Source organism: Odocoileus virginianus, chromosome 8 (genome assembly GCF_023699985.2).
Source record: "Odocoileus virginianus isolate 20LAN1187 ecotype Illinois chromosome 8, Ovbor_1.2, whole genome shotgun sequence".
Taxonomy (NCBI): Eukaryota; Metazoa; Chordata; class Mammalia; order Artiodactyla; family Cervidae; genus Odocoileus; species Odocoileus virginianus.
In genome coordinates this window covers 39,106,082-39,132,768 of record NC_069681.1, presented here as the reverse complement: position 1 = coordinate 39,132,768, position 26,687 = coordinate 39,106,082, and the positions used below count along the sequence as shown (strand labels likewise).

At 42.1% G+C, this 26,687-nt stretch overlaps 1 protein-coding gene across 3 annotated transcripts in view; it reads right to left on the bottom strand.

The window, feature by feature from the left end:
• ABCC4 (ATP binding cassette subfamily C member 4 (PEL blood group)) overlaps positions 1-26,687 on the bottom strand; it is a 187,061-nt gene that overhangs the window by 113,456 nt on the left and 46,918 nt on the right. For 2 of the 3 annotated variants that reach the window (XM_070471514.1, XM_070471515.1), the window contains exons 4-7: positions 25,118-25,342; positions 7,044-7,133; positions 5,810-5,973; positions 4,647-4,772 (exon numbers count right to left, since the gene is read on the bottom strand). In XM_070471514.1, the coding sequence (XP_070327615.1) occupies positions 4,647-4,772; positions 5,810-5,973; positions 7,044-7,133; positions 25,118-25,342 (605 nt within the window). The remainder of the gene's footprint in view (positions 1-4,646; positions 4,773-5,809; positions 5,974-7,043; positions 7,134-25,117; positions 25,343-26,687) is intronic. The other variant, XM_070471516.1, reaches the window with a different exon arrangement.

Below are 26,687 nucleotides of genomic sequence, written 5' to 3'. Positions count from 1 at the left end.
CCTGCTTCCCGACTGAGGCTCTCTGAGTTGCCGGCTTTCCAAGTCTCTGAAGCTGAAGGTTTCCCATCCTTTCCAGTTGCCCTCCTTTGTTGCATGATCAATTAAAAACAGTGGCCCTTGAAGCTTGGGATCGAATTAGTCCTCAAGGGGAGCCTACAGGTAGCTACACTAAAATATTACAGGGACCTAATGAAAAGTATGCCGATTTCTTAGCTAGATTAGAAACTGCTATTTGCTAAAAGGCAACTAGAAAAATTACTTGCTTATGAAAATGCAAATCAGGAATGTCAAAGGGCTATAGCCCCAATTCATGATACACAGACTATTTTGATTATTTGAATGAAGGCTTGTCGCAATATAGAATCAAAAACTCAAAAGATGCAATGCTAGCTGAAACAATGGTTGTTGCCTTAAAAATAGGAAAATAATAGATGATTTACATGTAAAGATAAGTACCATTTAAAAAGAGGCTGCCCTAAGAAAAAACCTCCAAAAATCTGCCCTTACTGCCGTAGAAAAATGCACTGGGCCAAAGAGTATAAATCTAAATTTGCTATTAAAAAAAACCCTATTCTGGGAAACTCCAAGCAAGAGACCTCCCAGGTCCCTTTCAACAAAAACCAGGGACAAATTCCATCTTTTCCCTCAAACCCTCAACATGCGGCAGTGCTGCCCTCTGTTATACCAGCCCTAAACTCCTTTACCCTCAAAGCAGTCCTCCCTAGAATACCTACTAGACTTTTTGGGACCCTGCCCCCACAAACCTTCAGTCCTTTATTGACTGATCTAGTTTGACTTAACAGACAAAAAAAAGGGGGGGTTTCCAAATGGAAAAAATAGGCTGTCAGACATTTTTATCTCTCTTAAGCAGCAGAAAAAAACAAACTAGCGATATATATTTTTTTTTCTTCTCTCTACAAATTTAAAGAGGTTTCTCTTAAAATACTGTGTTGCCATAATGTCACCTGGTTTCACTTAAACTTAACTTTTCTCAAACCCTGAGTTAACCAATGCATTTTTCTTATGAAAATGTTTGTCTTAAGCTATGTTAATGTGCTATACATTTACCCCAGTCTTCAAGCTGGTTCTGCCTAAGACTCAAAACAGACTTGACAAACCAGTATGTTTTACTCATGCAAATGTTCTCTTAAGATATGTTAATGAAACTGTATTTGCTTGGAAACCTGCCTTTACACTAAATTTCATTCTGCTCAACAAAATAAATTATATGCTCTTATTCAAGTTATTTGTCTATATATCCTTATCCCATTAATATAGTCTCTGATTCTAAATATTCATTTTTTGTATTGAAAGATATAAAAAGTCCACCATAAACTCCTAGTTCTATTAAAACAGACACTGGCCCTGCCTATATTTCTAGATACTTTAAACAATTTATCTTTTTCTATTAAACATGTTACAGGTATTCCTTATAATCCACAGACATGAGACAGAGTCGAACAAACACATCACACACTAAAGTTACAAATAAAAAAATTAAAGAAGGGGGAATACACATGTACACTACTGTCTTCCTTATCTAAAGCAGACTTTACTAGATTCCAACATAAGATATTTTCTAAACCCATAACTATTGTTAATACAGTTTTATTTGTTTTAAATTTTTTAAACCTACCACAGGGAAATATTTTAACAAGAGAAGAAAGAGTTCGAGGAATTAAAGGACCCTTCTCTTCCTCTGCCCATTTGGGACCAAGACGGGTTCAATAAACAATAGAAATTTGAGAAATTAATCTTACGGGGAAAGGGATATGCTTTATTTCCCCAGGTGGATCCAACAAACTTTTTCCTTGGAAAATTCGACCCAAGGGGGCGCCCGACATTCAAAATTGAAACAACAAAAACCCTGGGAGGAAAAAGTTCCAATACAGGGCATGGCTGCTCTAAAGATCTCCAGAAAGCACCCTCAGCGACATCAACCCTATGATCTCCCCACTTGGGGACAAATAAAAACCCTCACTAATCAAGTTAAAAATCTGATTTCTCAACAGGGAATACCTCAGAGTCCGGAAACCTTATCACTATGCTCTCACTAGGCTCGGAAACCGGAAACCTTATCACTAGGCTCGCTGGCCTGCGACCCCCGCCCCCTCAAGCGGATTAACTAATTTACTTACCCAACCCCCCTTTATCTCAGGTCATAAAATGGATGGAGAAAAGAACCATCTAACAACCAATGACTCCACCCACATGCCCCCTCCCTGGAGCCCTCACACCCTGGGAAGGAGGGAAAACTAATTAACATTTCTTTAGGTTATGAAGTCCTTCCTTTTTGTATGGGCCCAGGAAAATTATGCATAAACATCGGCCTACAAACTTGGGCATTTGTCCTGCCTCCAAAAGAAGACTTTCGGACATTGCTGCCCTTTGTCTGTGAACCATGTTTACTACTGAAACTTTAGGGAAAGAGTTAGAGGAAGAACAAAAAACATTATGTAAAAGGTTACTAACACAACTTGAAACATTACCATGACAAAGGACTTCTTGGCTGACATCCTCCTCCTCCTCCTCGAATCATCCTCAATAAACAAATTGGGCCTGAACTAGAGACATATAAAACATATGGAAACTTGCTGCCAGCATCAAAGAACTTGGGACTCGGACTGGAGATTTCAGAGACCAGTCATGGTCATAGTAACTATTTCTTTCGCTATAATCAGTCATACTATACAGGCCTGTATCCCACTTCCTTTTGTTATAGCCATAAGAAATTTACAACTTGATCTGTAACTTGTATTAATTGCCAATTTTTTGATACTGTTTAATTCAATCATAGTACCTACTATTGGGAACAAATCAAATGTCATTTACATGATAATGACTCTCTGAATGTACAATTACTGCGAAAGAAAATCTTTTGAAACTTTTTCTAAAGGTCTGCCCTTTTCCACTAACTTGGAAACTTTAGCTGAACAAATTATCCGGGCTAGACCCACAAGGATGGTTTCAAAGTATTACCCACAGCATCTAAAATTAACTTTGGTGATTGTCTTGATAATTGTATTTGTTGTTTATCGTTGCCTTTCTATAACAAAACTCATTTGGTCAAGACCTTATTTTTTTTACAAATATATTAAAATAGGGGAAATTGTCAGGAAGCATTTTTGCTGTTTTGGATCTGTCAGGAGCCCTCTGGCCCTTATAGATTCTCCTGAATATTCAGGAATTAAGAGGAGAGGCACGCCTTTCCAGGGGCTGAGGAATCCAGGCATTTCTCATTACAGTGGTAAGTACCCTCTTCCTTTTTATGAGCCAAATGGTAAAAGGGGATAATTTGCAACTTTCTCTCTCTGATAGGGATCATCTTGTGTTTTGTAAGTCTGGAATTTTAATCTTTGTCTTTGCTGAGAATAACCACCTGGTAAGACAGTATAGATGCCCACGCCACGTTGATTAAAGCACCTTTGCTCCATCAGAGCTTTGGTCCCCATGTCTGTCTGTCTTTCTCTCTCTCTCTCTCTATTTCTGGCTAATTCCTTGGAGCGCGGAGGCCTGCTGAGCTCACTTTCTTACCCGGGCTTCTAAGACCCTCTCGAGAAGGCGCGCTGCGCCTTCACCCACTGGAGGAGGCGCCTGGTGCCTTAGTGCAGCAGCGCGAGCCCTCAGAACAGGCCTCTATTGGTTTTCCGCGTAAACCAGGGGATGTCAGCCTCTTTCTCTTACTCTCGGAACCACCAGGTTCCGGTCCATCAAAGGACCAACACATACCCAGGGGCGCTGCCCTGAGACAAGGACCACACATTTCACCACCACTTCACCCTTCCAACTAAATGGAGTCTTGATGTCACACTCTTAAACGTTTTGGGTCAATCAGACAAGGTTTGGACTTTCATTCAACCAGCATTCATGACAAGTCCTGGGCTGAGTTCTTCACTGATGACAAAAGACAGAGCCCGTTCCCGCCAGGAGCTCATGACATTGGAGGAAAGAGAATAAGCAACCCCAAAACTGAGAGACAACAGATAGGAGCAGTGAGCACAGAAACAAAAAGCGGAGCAGTGGAGTCAGGGCAGGTCACAGGGATGACGACCTTGAGAAGATGAGCTGGATTCAGTCAGGGCTTGCGGAGGCCAGAGAAGAAGGAAGATGGGAGTGTATTCCCAGCAGAGGGAGGGGCCCCACAAAGGTGCAACCTGAGAGGTGACAGGGAGCAGCCAGGGAATTCTAACACTCATCAGATATGTAAATGAAAATTAGAAAAAAATTCTGGAAACATAAAGCAAAGCATAAAAAAAATTTTTATGGCTCTCTTTGGAATACTGATTCATAAAGTCTGGCCTGATACATGCACACTCAACCTCTATAATCTCCCCATCTGTGCTATATAAGTTATAGTTTCAATTTAAATAGCATTTTAAATGCTAACATCCTAAATCATTGCTCATTTGGGATGTATGATATTAAGAAATACTTGTTATTTAATTTCTATATAAGTAAGAAGCATATATATTTATTCCTTTACTCAAATGATGTCTCTCCTATTCTACTTAACCTTCCTGCCACATGTATAAAGTGTGAACTAAAAGGTATTTAAGCTCACTTTAATCTGAAAACTTGGGAAGACTTCTAAACCACTCTGTAAATATGAAATAAACCAGAAAATACGTGTGTGTACAAAAACTTACCTTCTCAAATTGGTGATAAGGTCTGCAAAAGACTTTTCCCAAGCATACATTTTTATTATTCTGATGCCAGTTATAACTTCATTCATGGTCCTGATTCTGGTGTCTGTGAAGGCTGCAGTCTTACTCCTAAGGGGACAGATGTGAGAGATGAGCCTTAGTGACCACAGGAAGAATTTCCTTACCGACAGCAGCAGGGGCACAGCCAAGCACCAGGGATCAAGTGATTTCCTGCAGCTCTCCTAAGCTGACAAAACAGGCAGGTCCTACTCAAAGTACAAACGGAGGAAGACTTCAATTACGGAGGAAGACTTCAATTACGGAGTCAACCATTCAGCCCACTTCAAGAAGTAACCTGGAGAACTTACAGTACTGGCTAAGACCTGAAATGAGTTAGATACAAACCACCTGACCAAGGAAGTCGTGGTTGGGTAGAAAAGTCAGAAAGACACCCAAATCTAACAGGAAGACAGTGTCAGTGATGTAATAAAATAGGAGTAAAGTGCTGGGGAGCAGAAAAGATGGGGTTGTTAATGGCACTGGGAAAGGAGAGCAAGAAAAGCTTCAGAGACCTGGTAGCACTGGAACAGGGCCTCGAAGGATAAGGAACAGCTTTTCACAGCAAAGGTAGGAAATGAAATTCCAAGTAGAGAAAAACACAGCATGAAAAAGTATACACACACAAAAAAAACCTTAAATGTGCTTCAAATAGCACAAGATCTCCATCACCTGACAACCTAGACAATAATCCACCTCCAACCTTCTGGGACCTGTTTCAGCTCTAATTCATCACCATTAGGTCCTTCATCATCAGTCTCTTTTGTTATCACAAATGCTGCTGAGACTGTGGTACTTTACAAAGTCATATTTAAGATTGATCTCACTCTGGGTGCTTATAACATTGTATTAAAAACAAGGTACAAACATATACACACCTGAAAATGGCTCTAACAGAAGCATAACAAAAATATATGCATCTGGAACTGGGCCTCTAAGGCTATTACTATTTAATAAAGCTTAAATAACATCATTTAAGGCACATTCTGCTTAAGGACACTCTACTTATTCAGGTTTGGTGCCTGGAGGAGCCAGCAAATGACTTCAAGCAAAAGGTAGATGTTAACCAGTTACATATTAACAATTTTTTAAACCAGTCTCTCTCTTACCGGAGTGATGAAAACAACTTCCCGATGCAGCTTTGCAAAGGCAGAAGAACAATGAGAACCGCCATCCCAGCAAGACATGATATTCCTATCTCCATCCAGAGCAGGGCGGTCACTACGATAGCCTGCAGTGGCCCTGCCCACAGAAAGTGCAAGAATATCGTTACCTTAAAAGAAAAAGACAAAGCCTTCTTAGGACTATACAAAAACAAAACCTATAAGGACACAATTTAAAACAATCTCCTGTCAAAGAACAGATGGGGACCTAAACAGAAATCATCACAGTGGGTTTTAAACCTGCTAAAGCAGAAATCTAAGCATCAGCCAGAGATGATGCTATCCAGGGCCGCACAAGGTCAGCTGCAGGAATGTGCAGGGAGAAGTTGACTGGCAGCCCCGGGAAGATTTCCATTTTGCCTACCCCAGAGGTGAGCTTAGGGTTTCCCCAAACTCTGTCTACTTCAGAATTCAGTCCTTGTGTCCCCTCCAGCTGCCCGGCACCCCAGTAAAGTCTGATTCCCCCACACTCTCCAGTAATTATTTGTGTATTTACCTCCCTAACAGGTTGTGGCTTTTCCAGGGCAAAAACTAAATCTTGTTCATCCCTAAAACTGAGTAGAGGCCTCTGTTCATGTCTGATGAATGAATAACTGCAAGAGAGGTGTCTAATGAAATACAGATATGACTAGAAGCTATAATGCCCTGGGTGATGTGATCTATTCATAAAGTGCAAAAACAGATTGTAATGGGACAGTGGAGAGTAGGTTGTATCTGGCTGGGGACCACCCAGCTGGCATTATTCCTCGCAGGCTCCCTATGCAGCAGGCACTGGACAGGGCACAGGGGAAACAACAACCTCTGCCCACCAGGCCTTCATCACCTCGAAGAGGAGGAAGACAGTTCAGGCAGCAAACTGACACCATGTGCCACGAAGGGCCACGCCAGAAGGACCCCTAAGCAAGGGGGACACTAACCAAGCTGGGCAAGAACTCTGCTGCCTGTCTATTACTGAAGCATGCTGTACACAATGTCAGAACAACAAAATTCTCATCTACAGGGCAATACACATGATTGCATCCAAGTTGAACACAGAGGAGATGAGTTGGACAAAGAGAACCCTTGTCTTATGTCCTCGACAGAACCCTGGCTGACACCAAACCCTAGAACCTGGCATCCCAATAAGCTGAACGCAGTTGAGAAGGATGGAAAACGGAAGGGGATCCCTTGGGCAGCTCACCTGATCAAACTTGTTCACATCGTTGGACAGCAGATTGACTATCTGGCCTGTGGTAGTCTTCCCCATGGCCGAGTTACTCAAGCGAAGGGCCTGAAATGAAAAAAAGGCAGAACTGGATTCCTGTGGTGATACCAAGTCACTCTTGGAATGTAACACAACAGAGGGTGTTTTGATGTGGTCTTGAGCCATGTCAGGTTGAGGAGTATGACCCCTGACAGCGGGGCTCTAGGGGCCCACGTTTGTCCTTCAACCCCTCAATGTGTTGACAGCCATGTCCACAAAGACAGCAAACAGAAACACAATCTCAAACTTTGTCTTTTTCTTGCCTTTTTTTTTTTTTGATAATTTTGGACATGGGCAAAATATAAACGGATATATTAATAGGTTCATACTTACTTTTTAAAGGCAATTTTACATACAAATAAATGGTAATTTTTCATGCAGAAAACACATATTTTGAAGAAGTAGATATTTGATCCCTGATTTTAACCACTAAAAGAAGGCAGAACCGCACACCAACTCTGACTTTAAACTGATCATCAAAGGGAAAAAAAAAAACAAATCAACCTAATTGGAATTGATGGACGAAAAGGCTGGTTTTGGAACACAAGTTAACATGAAGCAATTATAACACTGCAGCCAACATAGAAATCAAGAGTCAGTCACATGAGAATCACTCAGATGCTACACAGGATAAAAAAAAACAGAACATGATGCGACAGTAGTATTACTAATGAGGAAGACATGACTTACAAGCAAATCTGCCCAGATTTATGCTTCCAACCATGAAAGAATAATGGGTACTGGACTTGCCCTCCATTGCAAAACTATGAAGTTGCATAAAATATATGAAACACTTGTTTTCAGGCGGTGAAAGACCAGCAGTGCAGGACTGTGACCCCAGGGAAGAAGTGTGCCCTATGACTGGCCTGTTTTCTACCTGGGGGTATATTGTGCCCAAGTAGAGTTAAAGTGTCACTGAACTAAAGAAGAAGAAATGGATGTTATAAGTTGCAGATATGGCTGGAGTTTGGGCAGGAATAGCAGAGGATAAGGCCAGAACATCTTGTGGAGATTCCTGAAGCAACCTGGCCAGAAGCTCACTGTGTGTGAACAGACGCAGACGCCACGGGCCTCGGTGAGGTCACTCCGCACCAGGAGACCAAGGACTCTCCCCAACGACAGGAAAGAGATCTTCCTGATGAACACCTCAGACACTCACTTCAGCTGCCAGGAAGGACGTGACTACAGTAAGAACCATGGACTTGGACTAAGTTCAAAATGGAAATAACTGCCCTAGACAGACTAACAGAACCAATCTAACAGGAATTCCATATCAGAAGAAAACTCAGTATCATCTAATTCAAGGCTTGTTGTTTTTCAGTCACTCTGTTGTGCCTGACTCTGTGACCCTGTGGGCTGTAGTCCACCAGGCGCCTCTGTCCATGGGATTTTTCCAGGCCCACCAAATAAAACATAATTCTCAACTTCTAGGTACGGTTTTTAATTTGGTGCACACACTGCTCCCCATTAATTACAGAAAATTAATCTTCAGTTCTAATAAAGTGTGTGCTTAGTTGCTTCAGTCATGTCCGACTCTTTGCAACCCTATGGACTGTAGCCCACCAGGCGCCCCTTTCCAAGGAATTCTCCAGGTATTCTCAAGAATACTGGAGTGGGTTGCCATTCCCTCTTCCAGGGGTCTTTCCAACCCAGGGATCGAACCGAGCCTATAGGAAGGACATGCCTCTAAGTAAAAACAGTTCACATACAGTTTAGAGAAAACAACATACAAATTGATGCTATTATTTTAGTTCTATATTTACTCAACATGTTACAATGGGATATTATCAATATTTGGTTAAATTTGTTTTCCTTGTGGAAGCAAAATAGTTCTACCATGAAAACAATAAAAGGCAAACAAACTGGATCAAATTTGCTCTGTAAGTCAGACCCTAAATTAGTAAGTTAATAAGTTATTAACATTTAAATAAATCAAGAACATCTAAATATTGATTAACAATTATAAAAGCCTACCAATTTTTTTAAGGGACAAAGAACATGTGTTGCAGGAAGGGGGATCCCTTCCAGGGCCTGAAACTGGGCTCTTGTCTAACACTCGGAAATGAATTGTCCGAGGAGACACATGTGCTGACAAAGCAAGAGATTTTATTGGGAAAGGGAACCCGGGTGGAGAGCCGTAGGGTAAGGGAACCCAGGAGAACGGCTCTGCCGCGTGACTTGCAGTCTTGGGTTTTATGGTGATAGTATTAGTTTCCGGGTGGTCTTCGGCCAATCATTCTAATTCAGAGTCTTTCCTGGTTGCCCACGCATCACTCAGCCAAGATGGATGCTAGCGAGAGGGATTCTGGGAAGTGGACAGACACGCGGTGTCTCCTTTTGACTTTTCCCCGAACTCTTCCAGTTAGTGGTGGCTTATTAGTTCCGTATTCCCTAACAGGATCTCCTGTCATGAAACAACTCATGCAAATGGTTACTGTGGTGCCTGGCCAGGGTGGGCGGTTTCAATCAGTGTGCTTCCCCTAACAATTCCCTTGAAGCAGGGATCCATTTATGGGGAGGTGGAGGGTAGGGAGTAGAGAAATTACATATGGGACAATTAAGAGACTCTATAATCTAGGCCAAACCATAAATTTTGTTCAACTTTTTAAAAAATACAGTGCAAGAAATATTAGTCATTCCATTTGAAAAATAAACAATGTCTCTTTTCTCAACTGTTTTGAATCAGATGTGAAACTCCATAACCCATGTATGGACACACAAATATCACCATCAAAGGAGCAGAGGAGAAAAGAATGTTCTTTGCACATGAATTGAGTTTTCTAGACTAGTGAAAGAATCCAATGTTCATTTTAACAGCATCTCCCCCCAAACCCTGCTGCGGTCGGCCTTTAAAACCAAAGAGGAGAACTCAGTTCATCATCTTAATGCTGCACTCTCATCACCAGCAAGACTTATATCCAGTGCCGATGACCCTCAGTGCATAGAAGCGCTTCTAGTCCCACAGAGTGCTCCAAATGGCCATGCCTTTTGGGTTTTTCATACATTATAATTCTATCTTTCCCCCCGCCATCAGGTTATCCCTTCAACTGACTAGCTCACCACTACCTACTGCTATTTCTAAACTGGGTTCTGGCATTGTAATATCATAAGTGAATCAGGGTAGCAGACCCTGAGCTTACTCAGGACCTAAAGGACTAGAATAGAAAACCTAAAGGACTCAGAATAGAAAACAGACTCAGGCACTCGTCACTTATTTTGCATTTGGCTTATTTCCTGGTTCATGGCCCTGCCCCCCAGAATTGAGCATATCAGATAATGGGAATTGTTCCAACAGGCAACTAGGCTGAGAGTATGTTTAGCTCACCTGAAATAGAACACTGCTGTATTTTTCCCAGAGTGTTACCCAGAGTTGCTTAGTAATGCTGTCATATCTGCTTTCAAGACTGCATAATCTAAAGCCATTCATTTCTGCTTTTGAGGGGAGGATGCAGAAACTTCCTAATATCTTCCACCAGCATGAACATAATGGGGACTATTAAACTAATGAGATTGCCATAAAACTAATCACATTGCCGCTATGGCTGTGCAGAGAAAAAAACTGACTGCAGGAAATAAAAAATAAAGTCAATACAAGATCAACCACCTGCTGTTCTCTCATCTGACAACTCCACCGCCTTTTTCTTGTTGCTGGCCTGATTTTCCGTGGCTGGCACGCAAGCCAGCACAACTACTCAGCTCTCTGCAAGCTTTGAAGGATGTGGCAGTTAGCTTCTGCAAGTACCATTAGCCTTCGTCTAAATCCACAGCACCTGACTGAAGGCACCAGAATGCCACGTATACAGAGCTGATAAGTGAGCCTCTGAGCATGAGAACCAATATGTGGACTCCAAGCACTGCTGGCTTTCCTGGTGGCTCAAAGAGTAAAGAATCTGCCTGCAATTCAGGAGACACAGTTTCCATCCCGGAGCTGGGAAGATCCCCTGGTAGAAAAGGAAATGGCAATCCACTCCAACATTCTTGCCTGGAAAATCCCATGGACAGAGGAGCCTGGTGGGCTACAGTCCATGGGGTCGCAAAGAGTCGGACACAACTGGGCAACTAACATTTTACTTTAAGCACTACCAGTGGGTGGAAGCCCCTGATATCCACTGTGAGGTCAGGCTAAGGATGTGAACCCCTCAGGAGGAATTTCTCAGACCTCATCCTCTCCAAGGGCTTTGAGTCGCTGAGATGATCCCCTGGGAACTCCCCCGCCCCCGGCCTGGGATCGGGGAACTTTTGCAGCAATGGGGAAAGCTCACACCTGGACACACCCCTCCTATAGCTACAAAATACAAAGAAACTATATGGGGCTAAAAATAACTGTGCACTTATGCAGTTGGGGCAAATTCTAGACCAAAAGATACAAAAAAGACAAAAAGAACCAACTGCTATTTCTGAAGAGCTGGGACCTAAACCAAAGGTGTGGCAAAAACAGTGCCCCTGCTTGCCCCCCAACCTCCCTCACTTAATACCACAAAAGGATAGGCAAACCACCTAAACTACCCCTCCAGCCCGATCCCTGACCCACCACAACCCTCACCTCATATAAGGAATGAGCTTGCCCTCCTCAATTTGGAGAGAAGAGGAGAACCTGTTTACTTGTTTTCCCTCCTGCAACCAGTGCAGAAGCCCCAGTACAGCCTTCCCTGAATGTCTCGTGTGGCCTTGAGGAAATTTCTCTTGACTTGGGGAAGACCAAGAGCCCTGGCTGAGATCAAGGTGAGCTAGGGCAACAGAAAGGAGGAAAACCACAGAAAGGGTAGAAAACTCCACAATGGAGAGAAAGGAGATCCAAGAACATGCATAAATATACATTTAGGGCTCAGCAAGGGAAGACAATCTAAATGAGAAAACGCATCAACCGTGCACCCAAAAGGAAGAAGGGGAGACTTCTATCAACATTTTTCTTTAATGAATCATGTTTCCCTACATCTAAAAAATAATAATCTATCTTCTCAAATGGAATGCTCAGTGGTAAGAATTTATACAAGAGGCCATATGCTGTCTTTCCCAGCAACTAAACTGAGAACCATCTTTCCAATTATTTTATTGCTAGTATGCCTCCTTTCAGATCAAAAGAATACAAGGGGAAAACAATATACCCACTCTAAACTCACTTAAGGTAAATAATTTCACTGAGAATTTGTCGAAATTGTAATATTTTGTAAGGGTTTTTCCTTTTTCCTAATGTTTTCTACGTAGCAAAGTGTTGAATTTGATTGAGGAGGACAAGCAATAAACCTAAAGTAACCAATGGTGCTCACTTTTATAATGTCACAGAAGTAGTTGCATTACCCTTCCCTTAGACGCCATTTTGGAAGCTTTCAGAAAATGAAATATGTGCAGCAGAAAATAAAAACAAAAGTAGGAGATGCTCCCTAAATAATGTTTACGATGTACAGTTTTACAACCAAACATACCAACAGCAGCAATGCCTTAATTTTTCTTACTGATGCATATGAAGGAATTAGGCGAAAAATGCACAGAGCCAAGAGCACAAGCTCCTCCCAGAAAACCATCTACACACTCTTGACCCAGTTCCATGTCCCTAAATCCCACGTTCTCCCACTCACTGGATTGGAGCATATAAAATACCAGATGGTACCCAGAGCTGAAAATTCCCAGAGGTCACAAGCGAAGAAAACGGCCTGGTTAGTTCAGCTAATGAGTCCCAGAGGGAGGAGGAAGCAGGGGATGAAGACTTCAAAACAGAACCAAGGCAGAGCCAATTGCTCTGAAAAGCATCCAGAGAGGATGCAGTTCTCTCTGAAATGCCTTCGTTTTCCTCCATAATAACTCAAAGTCATCACCACAGCTGAGGGCCTGGGTGAACAGTAAATTGTTTCCAATGAATACTGAGTACATGTATGACCTAGCTTTGAGGACAAAGTGATAAGCCAGCCACCCAAGGACAACTCGTATATGATTCCCTGTCTGTGAGGTTCCTCAAACAGACAAATACACTCAGAAAGTAAAATGGAAAGCTGCCACTCACGAGGCAGAGACCTGATGATGCATGGTGGCGATGCCTGCACAACAATGCAAATGGACTTAACACCACTGACTCAACTGTAGACTCGAAAACGGCAACCCTAGTCAATTTTATGTTTTGACTGTTTGCACATAGTTAGAAACAATTTAAAAAACATTCACCTTTGAAGACCAAAACGAAAATAACCACCAGTCAAAAACTGTAAACGCAGTGAAATGTTTTAAAGAATGAAGGAGACATGAAAACACAGGTAGACAAAAAAATGAGAATGTTTAAAAATAGGAATGAGTCACGATTGCAGAACAAACCCCAGGGAAAGGAGGAAGAATATACATGCTGTTCGTTCCCTTTCCAGGGAGACACCGCATCTCCACCAGCCCAGCCTGGTCTGCTGCTCCTTTCGCCATTCTCCAGTACAGAGTTCCCGAAACTTTCTCCATGATTAAGAATCCCTGGGGCACAGATTAAACAATACAGATTTCTAGGTGTCTTCCTTAAAAATTGCTAAGGGAGGGACTTCCCTGGCCCAGTGGCTAAGACTCCAGGTTTCCAATGCAAGGTGCCTGGGTTCAATTCCTGGTCAGGGAACTAAGATCCCATATGCTACAACTAAGAGCTGATGCAGGCCGGGGGAAGAAGGAGTAGGTGGGCCATATGGAAAGAGTAGCATGGAAACTTACATTACCATATGTAAAAAGGTAGCTAATGGGAATTTGCTTTGTGACTCAGGGAATTCAAACCTAGAGGGGTAGGATAGGGAGGGCGGTGAGAGGGATGTTCAAGTGGGAGGTGCACTGCTAAGCCTCTTCAGTTTTGTCTGCCAGTCTCCTCCTTCCATGGAATCTTCCAGGCAAGGATACTGGAGTGGGTTGCCATTTCCTTCTCCAGGGGATCTTCCCGACCCAGGGATCAAACCTGGGTCTCCTGCACTGCAGGCAGACTCTTTACCATCTGAGCCACCAGGGAAGCCTGAGATTTAGAAACTCGCCTCTAAAACAGACACTCTAGACTTGTCCTGGAAAAGACGAATAGCTCAGTTGGCAAAGAATCCACCTGCAATGCAGGAGACCCCAGTTCAGTTCCTGGGTCAGGAAGATCCGCTGGAGAAGGGATTGGCTACCCAATCCAGAATCCTTGCCTTGGGATTCCCTTGTGGCTCAGCTGGTAAAGAATCTGCCTGCAATGAGGGAGACCTGGATTTGATCCCTGGGTTGGGAAGATCCCCTGGAGAAAGGAAAGGCTACCCACTCCAGTATTCTGGCCTGGAGAATTCTATGGTATTACCAATTAGCTTTCTAGACTGGTTACCTAGTAAAAACCTATTACTCCCCATTACACACAGCCCACCTCCAGGGGTACACATATTGTCACTATGGGACTGGCACAGCTCAAGCGGAACAGTCTGCTACCAAACTCAGTCTCCCAAACAACTGCACCAAAATAAATCCCATCTGAAGGTAACTTTGGCATATGCAGCCAGAAAAAAAACATAGATCAAAAAGACATTCCATGCAAGGCCATGAACACAGACATCTTTCACTGTAAGACTAGCGAACAGTGAATGTAGTAGACCGTGAATGTAGCTAGTGAGAAGGTAAAGGGCAGTCAATACAGTGACGAAACAACACAATATATATAAGACGGTAACTATATTAATATGTGTGACTGGATAAAGACTGAAAAAGAATCTACAAAAATGATGCCTGCCATTATAGAATGGTGGTGTTTGGGGCATTTCCTCCCAAATTTTGGAATAACGGTAAGCAAACCAGGGATGCTTACGAAACAGCCCAAGTTTCAAGGCAGACTGCCTTTGTGGATTCCCATCAGAACTAGGACTTCCTAACCAACACTTTTCCCCACTTCTATAATAAACCCCTGTGGGCTGAATCCTTTCTTTTCTCCATCTCTCACGAATATTACAATGCATTAAAAGGTCCACAACTAATTCATTTTGCTATTTTGTCTAACATGTACTGTACAACACCAGTTCACATATGAGGTGAAAGAAGACATTATTCTTTTCTTTCAATGACCCACCACTCTCACTAAACGCTTCACTAAATGGGCAAAACAGTAAGAATGAAGTGAAGGAATCAACAGCCAGATGTGATATCCTTTCCAATCATATTTCCAGCTGACTCACAACTTCACATGTAGCCACACACAACAGCCTTCAGATGCATTTTCCTAAATCATTACTCTCATCATTTACTACCTTAATCAAAATTTCCAAGGGTTCCCCTTTACCAGCTCAGTAACTCCAACAGCCTTAGGCTCATGATCAAGACCCTGGTCCCAAAATTCCTTTCTAGATGTATGTTGGAGCCTCATGTTATACCAACTGTGCTTCTAAAATTTCCTGAATGAATCATTTCGGCTTCCTACTCCAACACTGCCCCATGCATGGACTGTCCCCCTGCAGGCATACATACTGACACAGAATCACAGACAGGCACACATCACTCCACCCGTCGGAGGGTTCCTCTCCTAAACCATTAAGTCTGTACACTTGTGTACCACTTAACACCCATATTTCTATTTCGTCTAATTATAGGTATTTTAGCCTTCTGGGACTGAGTGCCGTAATGAAGATGACAGGAATGTCTGAACACTAGCTAAATGCCAGGGACGAAGTTAAATGCTTTACACAGATTGGCTCATTTAATCCTCTCTACAACCATAAGAGTTGGGTAATTTACTATTACAAATGAGGAAATGTAGGCTTAGAGCAGTTAGCCTAAGTATAATGTCTACAGAGAGGAAAACTGTGATTCATACAAAAGCACTCAAACTACAGAGTCTTGTTGTGTGTATGACTTTCTACCTTCCTAAACGGAACACATGACCCTGTAACAGGTGTTCTGCAAAACCAGTGCTCACAAAAACCCCATGAAGCATATATTCTCTCCTTCAGCGTTTAAACTCAGGACACAGGCTCTGAGAAGTGGGTTCACTCACTCACAGTTCAGCAGAGAGCAAAATCAAGACAGGATCTCAGGTCTGACTGCGCTCAGAGTCTACACTCCTAGTCTCTCTCCTATCTGACCTGCCACAGTGTCGTCTACCAAATACTCATGCACCTGATTCAACGAACCTGATCACTCAGGGCACAGGAGATTCCCAGCTTAGAATCTGAGCCACGGGAGAACCACAGAATGGCCACCATCCTTCAGGTTTATACCTGCAATTTCAGAAGTGCATTTCCACTGAGAAATGTGAAACATCTAATCCACATGCTACTGCAACATATTAGTAGATCTTGGTTATAAGATACAAGAAAGAAATTAAGCTAAAAATGCATTTGAGGCCTATCACTATCACCTGGTACCTTTTAAAACTCCCCCATGCAAAAAAAAAAAAAACACAAAAAACAAAACACTGCTAGCCCAGTGGTTAAGACTCCATGATTAACTAAGATCCCACAGTTCATGTGGCGAGAAATAAATAAAATCCACCCCCCAAGCCATTAAAATGGATTTCTGCAGAGAGGGCTCAGGTATCAGTGTTGTTTTTAAATTTTCATGAATCTATAGTGCAGCAGTTTCGGAACCACGGATCCAAGTCTTCCCTTCCAGTTTGCACTGCACCCCACATAGCAGGTAGTTACCAGCTGGTAGTATGCAATTGACACCCTTTATTCTCAAGCAACAGAAACATATCCTTTGAACAAAGTAGTTTAAACCAAACAGCCTCTCCTTCCTTAACCTGCTTTGCTCAATCTAGTCCACAGAAAAGTAAACCTTCACCCAGAGGCTCCTTGATGAGATTAACTCTTCACAAAATGCAATTTTATATCAGAAATAAAGGGGGGAAAATGTTTTTAAAACTGCTAAACAATTTCAAATTTATATGAGAAATTCAAATTTATATCAGAAATAAAGGGGGGGAAATGTTTTTAAAACTGCTAAACCGTGCAAGAAACATTACTAGCACATTCTAATTTTATCTGGAAGTTAGAAAATACCATTGGAAGAGAAAGGCCAAACAAGGTATCAGATGCTGTAAGAGTCATTCTATTTTCATAAATACCACACCGTCTTGAACAAGATCCTGGTCTCTTGGAAATATAACTGCAAACTCATAAACAAAATATTAGATTGACCATAAGAAATCGCTGTTTCATAATGCCAAATCAGTTGAATATCTGTCATTCCATGTGTAAAATAAACATTAGTCATTCAGTCATGTCCAACTCTTTGTGATCCGGTGGAGCCGCCAGGCTCCTCCGTTCATGGAATTCTCCAGGCAAGAATACTGGAGTGGGTTGCCATGCCCTTCTCCAGGGGATCTTCCCAACCCAGGGGTCAAACCCAAGTCTCCCACGTTGCAGGCAGATTCTTTACTCTCTGAGCCACCAGGGAAGCCCCAAGTCCGGGCCAAATCTAAAGCAATACAGTGTCTGTACTGAAACAGGATTAGTTTTAAATAAAGACAAAAGTTCTGGGAACTATGAACATGATATCACGTGGCTGATTCAGCAACAAAGCTTTCTATCATGTTCTTCCCACAATCCAAGGAGCAAACTCAGAAAGATGAAAACAGGAAGAGTGGACGAAAAGGGAGGTGCTGCAGGGGGTGAACCCTTCCCTTCTCATACTTAGCACGCTCTGTACACAGATTGTTTTTAAAGTCAGGCTCCATTTATCCAGAGGAGTTTGCAAGTTTGACCACTCCCGACACCCTGGAAGGGCCCCTACTTCCACTTCAGAAGCCAGGAGAAAGGATGCCTGCTGTCCTGATCACTGATCTTCAAACTGAACTGAACTGAGTCTGCAAAAGAGATGGGAAATGATCCAGAGAAGGAAGGGGTCTCAAGAGACAGGATTAAAGGAAAGAGAAAGAGTCCTTCACTCAGACAGATGATGGTTACCTGAAACCATGAAATAGAAATGGTGTGGGTACAAGGAGCATGTAAGTCCCCCAAATTACAAACTTCTGAAACTAGAACTACATTGCTTAGATAAAACTGAAAACAGATCTAAGGTAAGTAAGAATATTTCTTTAAGCAGGATGCTAATGTATAGAAATAACCTCCTTGAATTGTACTGTATGAGTATCAGTAGTCATACTCGATGGTCACTAAGAAGGTGAATTAGGGCTTCGCTGGTGGATCAGCAGTCAATAGTCCACCTGCCAACGCAAGGCATTTCGATCCGTGGGTCAGGAAGATCCCCTGGAGAAAGAAATGGCAAACCACTGCAGTATTCTTGCCTAGGAAATCACACAGACAGAGGAGCCTGGCGGGCTACAGTCCACGGGGTCACAAAGAGTCGGACAGGACTTAGCGACTAAACAACACAAACCTAAGTGAATACTAATTGTTTCTAAGGGAACTACAGGGTTAGGGTTCTGCCAGCCTTTGGTAAAAACATCTTCGTCAACTACTCAACACTTAAAGGACCTTCTTTTATGTGTGTTTCTATCTAACCGTATTTAATCACCATTGGTAATTCACAAACACGGGTCTCATACAAACACAGCCAGCAGCACTAGAACACTACCTGAACCAAGCTCACCTACACACATATTTCCCGGTAAGACACATCACAGTCTTCTGCTTAGGAACACCAGGCAACACTTCAGCACTCTTAAGCTGCAAACTCCCCCCGAAAACAACAAAAATATGAAAAGCAAAGGCAGTGAGTAGACCAAGAAAGAGCCATCTGTTCCACAGTATGAAAGCAGAAATGCGTTCCACCCCACTGGGAACATGCATGTCAGATGACAAGAAACGTAAGGGTCTGTTAAGCTTAAGGTACTGGGCAGAAGACCAGCAAAGTATCCCAATTGCTTTGTTTTGTTTTTCCCATTTATTTTTATTAGTTGGAGGCTAATTACTTTACAATATTGTAGTGGTTTTTGCCATACATTGACATGAATCAGCCATGGATTCACATGTGTTCCCCATCCTGAACCCCGCCTCCCACCTCCATCCCCATCCCATCCCTCTAGGTCTTCCCAGTGCACCAGCCCTGAGCACTTGTCTCATGCATCCAACCTGGGCTGGTGATCTGTTTCACCCTTGATAGTATACTTGTTTCAATGCTATTCTCTCAGAACACCCCACCCTCGCCTTCTCCCAGAGTCCAAAAGTCTGTTCTATACCTCTGTGTCTCTTTTTCTCTTTTGCATATAGGGTTATCGTTACCATCTTTTTAGATTCCATATATATGCGTTGTATACTGTATTGGTCTTTATCTTTCTGGCTTACTTCACTCTGTATCATGGGCTCCAGTTTCATCCATCTCATTAGAACTGATTCAGATGAATTCTTTTTAATGGATGAGTAATATTCCATGGTGTATATGTACCATAGTTTCCTCATCCATTTGTCTGCTGATGGGCATCTAGGTTGCTTCCATGCCCTGGCTATTATAAACACTGCTGTGATGAACATTGGGGTGCATGTGTCTCTTTCAGATCTGGTTTCCTCGGTGTGTATGCCCAGAAGTGGGATTGCTGGGTCATATGGCAGTTATATTTCCAGTTTTTTAAGAAATCTCCACACTGTTCTCCATAGTGGCTGTACTAGTTTGCATTCCCACCAACAGTGTAAGAGGGTTCCCTTTTCTCCACACCCTCTCCAGCATTTATTGCTTGTAGACTTTTGGATAGCAGCCATCCTGACTGGCATGTAATGGTACCTCACTGAGGTTTTGATTTGCATTTCTCTGATAATGAGTGATGTTTAGCATCTTTTCATGTGTTTGTTAGCCATCTGTATGTCTTTAGAATTATAAGTAAATTTTAGAATGATTTTTAGAATTACAAATACATTTTAGCAAGTAGGCAAATTCCCAAATACAGAATCTATGAATATTCAGGAATGCTGTTGTTTTTCAAACGCTAAGTCAAGTATCCCATGGACTGTACCCCAAGGACTGTAGCCTGCCAGGCTTCTCTGTCCATAGGATTTCCCAGGGAAGAATACTGGAGTGGGCTGTCATTCCTTCTTCAGGGAATCTTCCCGACCCAGGGACTGAGCCCATGTCTCCTGCCCTGGCAGGTGGGTTCTTTCCCACGGAGCCACCAGGGAAGCCCTACAGATCTACAGTAAAAGATAAAGGGAAATTGGGATGTTTGCAGGGAATCAAGTCATCTTAGAAACTGAAACAACGAATGAGGAATCTCTCCTGCAAACCACCCTTTGGGTAACAAACACTAAAGAGAATTAGGATGAGGTATCAGTCACATTAAGAAATCTGGCAAACGGATCAGATTCTGCAGGTAAATCTGCCCCGGGTAACAGGCAGCAGAGAACATTCAATGACATCCCTGACTATCTGCTCTGGCTTTACCTGGCATTGGGAGCAAACTAACCCATTATCAGGACTCACCGTGGGAAAACATGCTTCTTAAAATCTCTGTGCCATATGACAAGACCATCCCGATTAGTGACACTGTCATGCTGCCTGCCCCAGGTCTGAACCATACCATTCCGGCATGAAGACAAGGACAGGACTAGCAAATGGGAGATACATTCTCACTAATGACTTGGGCTGGAGATTGACAACTATCTTCAGTGCAGGCTCAGCTTGCTTTAAGATTTCATCTTTCTCCATCCCAGGTCCACCTCCCATGCTCTAAGCTGGGGGAGTTATTACCCTTTGAGATTTGAAGCTGGGGGAGTACTCCTTCTATGCCACAACCATAAACACTGGTGTCACTGTAAAGGTGATAGGTGACTCATGCTGGGAGTATCACCAGGGACTCTTGGCAATTTTCTAAAAGGAGACAGTATAAGGTTTAAACCCTGTTCATTTAACCTATATGCTGAGCACATCATGAGAAACACTGGGCTGGATGAGTTACAAGCTGGAATCAAGATAGGAGGGAAAAACATCAACAACCACAGACATGCAGATGATACCACTCTAATGGTAGAAAGTGAAGAGGAAGTAAAGAGCCTCTTCATGAGGGTGAAGGTGGAGAGGGAAAGAGCCAGCTTAAGACTAAACACTAAAAAAAACTAAGATCCTGGCATCCGGGCCAATTACTTCATGGCAAATAGAAGGGGAAAAGGTCAAAGCAGTGACAGATTTCCTCTTCTTGGGCTCTAAAATCACAACGGATGGTGACTGCAGCCATGAAATCAGAAGACAACTGCTTCTTGGAAGGAAAGCAATGACAAACCTAGACAGTGTGTTGAAAAGCAGAGACATTACTCTGCTGACAAAGGTCTGTATAGTCAAGGCTATGGTTTTTCCAATAGTCATGTATGGATGTGAGAGTTGGACCATAAAGAAAGCTGAGCATCAAAGAACTGATGCCTTCGAACTGTGGTGCTGGAGAAAACTCCTGAAAGTCCCTTGGACATCAAGGAGATCAAACCAGTCAGTCTTAAGGGAAATCAACCCTGAATATTCACTGGAAGGACGGATGCTGAAGTTGAAACTCCAATACTTTGGCCACCTGATGCGAAGAACTGATTCCTTAGAAAAGTCTCTGATGCTGGAAAAGATTGAGGGCAGAAGGAGAAGAGGGCGTGAGAGGATGAGATGGCATCACTGATGCAATGGACATGAACTTGGGCAAACTTCAGGAGATAGTAAGGGTCAGGGAGGCCTGGTGTGCTACAGTCCATGGGGTCGCAAAGAGTTAGACACGACTAGGCAACTGAACAACAACAAGGTTTAAAACACTATTCCTTTGACGGATCTGTGTTCTTAATGCCAGTTAGCTGACTTCACAAAAAACACAGCCCATGTTGCATAATCCCGGTTTTTGGTAAGAAGTTTGACAAGAAATGCCTTAGAGATCTGAGGAATCTGTATAGACACCATGAGCTGCTTCAACAGACCACCAGTTGGAGTCACTAATCCAAATGAAATGTCATATTCATAAAAACTTTTCATTTAGTCCTCAAATCAAACAGGAAGATCAATGATCAAGTGTGAATGTAAAATAATGTCATCACAATAAAATAGATTCTGAAAGTTCCTTAAAATACTAAAGATAAAATTAGCATATAGTATAGCAACTCAACTTCCTGGAGATGCACTCAGAACTGAAAACAGACTTGAACAAATACTGGTACACCCATGTTCACAGCAGCATTATTCACAACAGCCAAAATGTAGGAACAACCAAAATGTCCAATAACAGATGAAGGGATGCACAGAATGTTGTAAAGACCTGTAATGGAATGTTATTCAGCCTTTTGAAAGGAATTGAATTCTGACACCTGAATCATCTAGAGTCATCAAATTCAGAGAAGTAGAATGGTGGTGAGGGGCTGGGGAGTCAGTGTTTAATGGGTACAGAGTTTCAGTCTGGGATGATGAGAAAGTTCTGAAGATGAATAGCACTGATGGCTGAACAACAACGTGAACGGACCTAATGTCACTAAATGGTGCACTTAAAAGGAGTTAAAATGCCGGCTTCCCTGGTGGTGCAGTAGCTAAGACTATGCACTCCCAATGCAGGGGGCCCAGGTTTGAGCCCTGGTTCGAAAACTAGATCCCACATGCTGCAACGAAGATCTGCTGCAGCCAAATAAATAATTTTTTAAAAAGTTAAAATGGTAAACTTGACGTTGTGTATATTTTACTACAATTTTTTTTTAAAAAAAGCAATGACCAAAAGTAATTTTATCAAAGCAGTCAAAAGATAAATAAAATAAGTCACTCATATATGTGATATATCCCAAAGGATCATTGGGACTTATTAGCAGCCATTTATAACACCCAAGTTGATTTCTTTCTAGGACCAGAGATCGGGAGGTGGGGCCTGAGCATGAACCACAGTCCTTCCAAGGCAGCACCAGCTTTGGCCCTAAGGAATCAGTCTGCTGGCACCCCAGCGGGATCCCAGATGCAAAGCTGTGGAGGAAACAGCTCTTTCTCACGTTTCTGGAATTTCTGGTTATGTCTGTGGTTTACCCCAACAATACCTGACTTCGTAAAGGGACAATTCTCTTAACCTAATCAAGCCAGCAAATTAATGGCTTTGGGAGATGTTTACATTCATCTAAGCAAATGTGCCAGGCCCAGATCGGATTTCCCAAAGGCAATGTTCCAAAGTGTTAGTGCGAAGAGGAAGAAAAACAGGTGGACCCTGGCTCACCTGTGCAGCCAAGAGAGAGCTTTATTTCACTGAACCATCAGACCTAACAAAAGATTTTCACAATGCAGGTCTGGTGAAATTTCCTATTTATTTACGGGAGCTAAGCATGATCTGGAAACACAAACATCTAGCTAAATTTTGGGAATCATAGTGTCTATCTCCTAAATAGTAGATGGTATCATAGAATATCAAAGAATGTGATGAATGACAAGAAAGACCCCTGACCAGAGTGTAGGGGCACCACGGCCATTTCCACATCACCCAGGAGGAAAATGGCTCAGATGCCGCAGTCAAACACAGACAGTGAGACGCCAGGCCCCCAGGGATGACACAGCCCTGAGATTAACAAGACTCCGCGCTCAAGGGAAAATGAGGAGACAAGTCACATTTTGCCAACAAATGTACCCCCAGGAAGCAGAAGTCTAAATAAGTAGCAACTAGATGAAAGAAGTGATAATTTCAATTTAAACTGTTTGGCTTTAGACTTCAATGACAATTTAAATTGCTTTGTAATAAAAATTGCATATATTTAAGGTGTACAACGTGATGCTCTGATAGGGAATGGCAAATAATTACTAAAGCCACTTAACACATTGACGATATTGTTGTCCTTTTTGTGTGTGTCTGCTATGTCAGTAAATTTTAAAGTATATAATACAGTCAAATGAAAATTCTTAAAAAAAGTAAACAGGGCAGAGATATCCAGGATCAAGTTTATAAAGGGCACTTCAGCTCCCGACACTGGCAATTTCTCTGTAAATCCACTTGAAATCCTCACTCCCTTTACACTAGTTAAGGCCAGGGTAACCTATGAAATAATTTTACGGGTATTTTTCAGCACAAAAGCACTAAAAACATCAAACCAGGTCATAGTAAAACTGCTGTAATGCTAACTAAAGAAAAAAAAGAAAATCTATTATGAAAAAAAACTAAATGAATGGCAACCAACAAATTGTCTCTAAAATTACTAAAAACAATGAAAATTTTCAAGTTTTATCCAAACATCTATTTTCTTTACTACTGTTATGAACAATCACAACTATATAACACGATGAGTGAGTCTATATGTGGCATGGATTCCATTTACATTTTTTTAGTAAACATAATTATAATGAATATGATTAGATGCGATGTTTGAAAAAAATAAGATGCTGTAGCCAGCATCTTATTCCCTTTCTCAAATACCTTCTTTTCTCCTAGATTTAATTTTATAGATTCAATTACAGAAGCTTTCTAGTAAATACAGCTTTGTGTAAATAAAGGTTTTCATGAACAACAAAATTTCCATTAATACCACTATGAGATTTTGGCATGAAAACATTAAAAATCAACTTCATATCTCTGATGCTTATAGACTTCTTTATAAATTTACTGAATATTATGCAAGAGCCTGTGAATAAAAGTTATCAAAAGCTGTCCTGACCTGATCTCAATACAAATCTCTTATGTTTTTGTAACATTTGCTTAAACAACAAAATTGGCTGGATGCAAAGAGCAAACTTCGGTAGCATGGTGTGAAAGTCAAACTGAAGTCGCTCAGTCATGTCCGACTCTTTGCCTACCAGGCTCCTCAGGGGACAGTCCATGGAGTTTTCCAGGCAAGAGTACTGGAGTGGGTTGCCATTTCTTTCTCCATGGGATCTTCCCAACCCAGGGATCAAACCTGGGTCTCCCGCATTGCAGGCAGACGCTTTACCATCTGAGCTACAGGGACACCCGCAGCATGGTGTAAACGAGTATAATCATTAAAAGAAAATGTTTTTCTTGGGTACAATGTGTCTTACTTTTTTACTGAAGTATACTTGATGTGCAATATTATATGTGACACGTGTACAACAGTGCTTCACGGTTTTTACTAGTTATAAAATTTGTAATTGACAGAGAACTTTCCCAAAATGCTTCTGGTACTTCATGAGAGGTACACACTTTGGTCCCGAGTGACACTTACCTTGCGGTAGATCATGTGGCACATGGCTACTCTCAGCCTCATCCCCGCACACTGGACGTGGTAGAAGTACAAGTGGTGTAGAATGGCCAAGACAAGCGTGCAGGCACTCAGCACCCCGGCATAGCCATGCGCTTCGTACAAAGCAGCAGAATCAGAGGGATCGTAGTTTTCAAAATAACCAATAATTTTCCCCAAAATTATGGGCTGAACTACTCTGGTACTTTCCTAAAAACAAATTTTAAAAAATCTTCATTAGATATACAAGCCAAACCAGGTTTTCTTTTAGGCTTTGGTTTGTTGTTTTTTTTGTTTGTTTGTTTGTTTTTTCAGTCGTAAAGACTTTATTCAGCCCTCAAACCCTTCAATCATAAAATCTAGTTGGGAGATTGAAGCTAATTGGATTCATGGGTGCCAAGTCGCTTCAGTCATGTCCAACTCTTTGCGACCCCATGTACTGTAGCCTGTCAGTCTCCTCTGTGCATGGGATTCTCCAGGCTATGGGTTACTCTGCCCTTTTCCAGGGGATTTTCCCTACCTAGGGATTGAACCCGGGTCTCACTCAGGTCTCCTACACTGGCAGGTGGCTTCTTCACCACTAGCACCACCTGGGAAGCCCCAAACCAGGTTTTCTTAACACACGCTTTACTTTTATTATTACTTAAAAAGGCATCTTGACAAAATGCAACTTTCCTAGTTAATCTAAAGAAAAAATCCACAGATCCACTATCTTCTATAAGACAAGCAGACAACAGTTTTTTTTTTCATTTATTTTTATTACAGACAACAGTTTTAACCTAAGCAAAAGTGTGATAAAGACAATAAAGCCTTGGTTACTAACACCGTGGTTAGTACATTGTGGATGCTCAATAAACCAGTACTTTAGAACACATTTGGCAGAATACCAAGTGAGTCTTGGCTTCAGATGAGCATAAGGTAAGAAATTTGTTTCCATGTGAACAAGCCCTTTTGGCAGCCTGCTTCTTCTGGTCCCAGCCCAACAGAAATTCAAGGTCATTCACGTAAGGGAGGACCCCTCTTGCCGTCTCTGTCAGCTTTAAGAGCGTTTATGGAGGGGAAGCTGAAGAAGACGGCACAGGAGTAAGACACGGAGATCGTCAGCCTCCCCATAAATACATCAAAAACTAAAGATGGACTACCCTGGTGGTCCAGTGGCTAAGACCCTGTATTCCCAACGCAGGGGACTCAGGTTCGATCCCTGGTCAAAGAAAAAGATCCCACATATAACAGCTAAGAGTTTGAACAACTAAAGATCCTATATACCACAACTGAGACCTGCTGCAGAAGCCAAATAAATAAATATTAAAAAAAAAAAAACAACACTCATCAAGAGCCTTTATGAACTGAGACATTGGCACAAACAGATCCCCTCTTTCCAAACCTGAACTCTACACATACAGGCATCAAGAGAATGGAGCCCAGCTTCTGCTAGAGTTTCTCGAAGAGAGCAGGCTAAGGAGGTTCCCAGGAACCCAGCCCCAGGGTACACTGTATCACTGTCTCTCCACCCCAGGAGCTGGGATATTCCTTGGAGCCAAAAATTAAATACAGC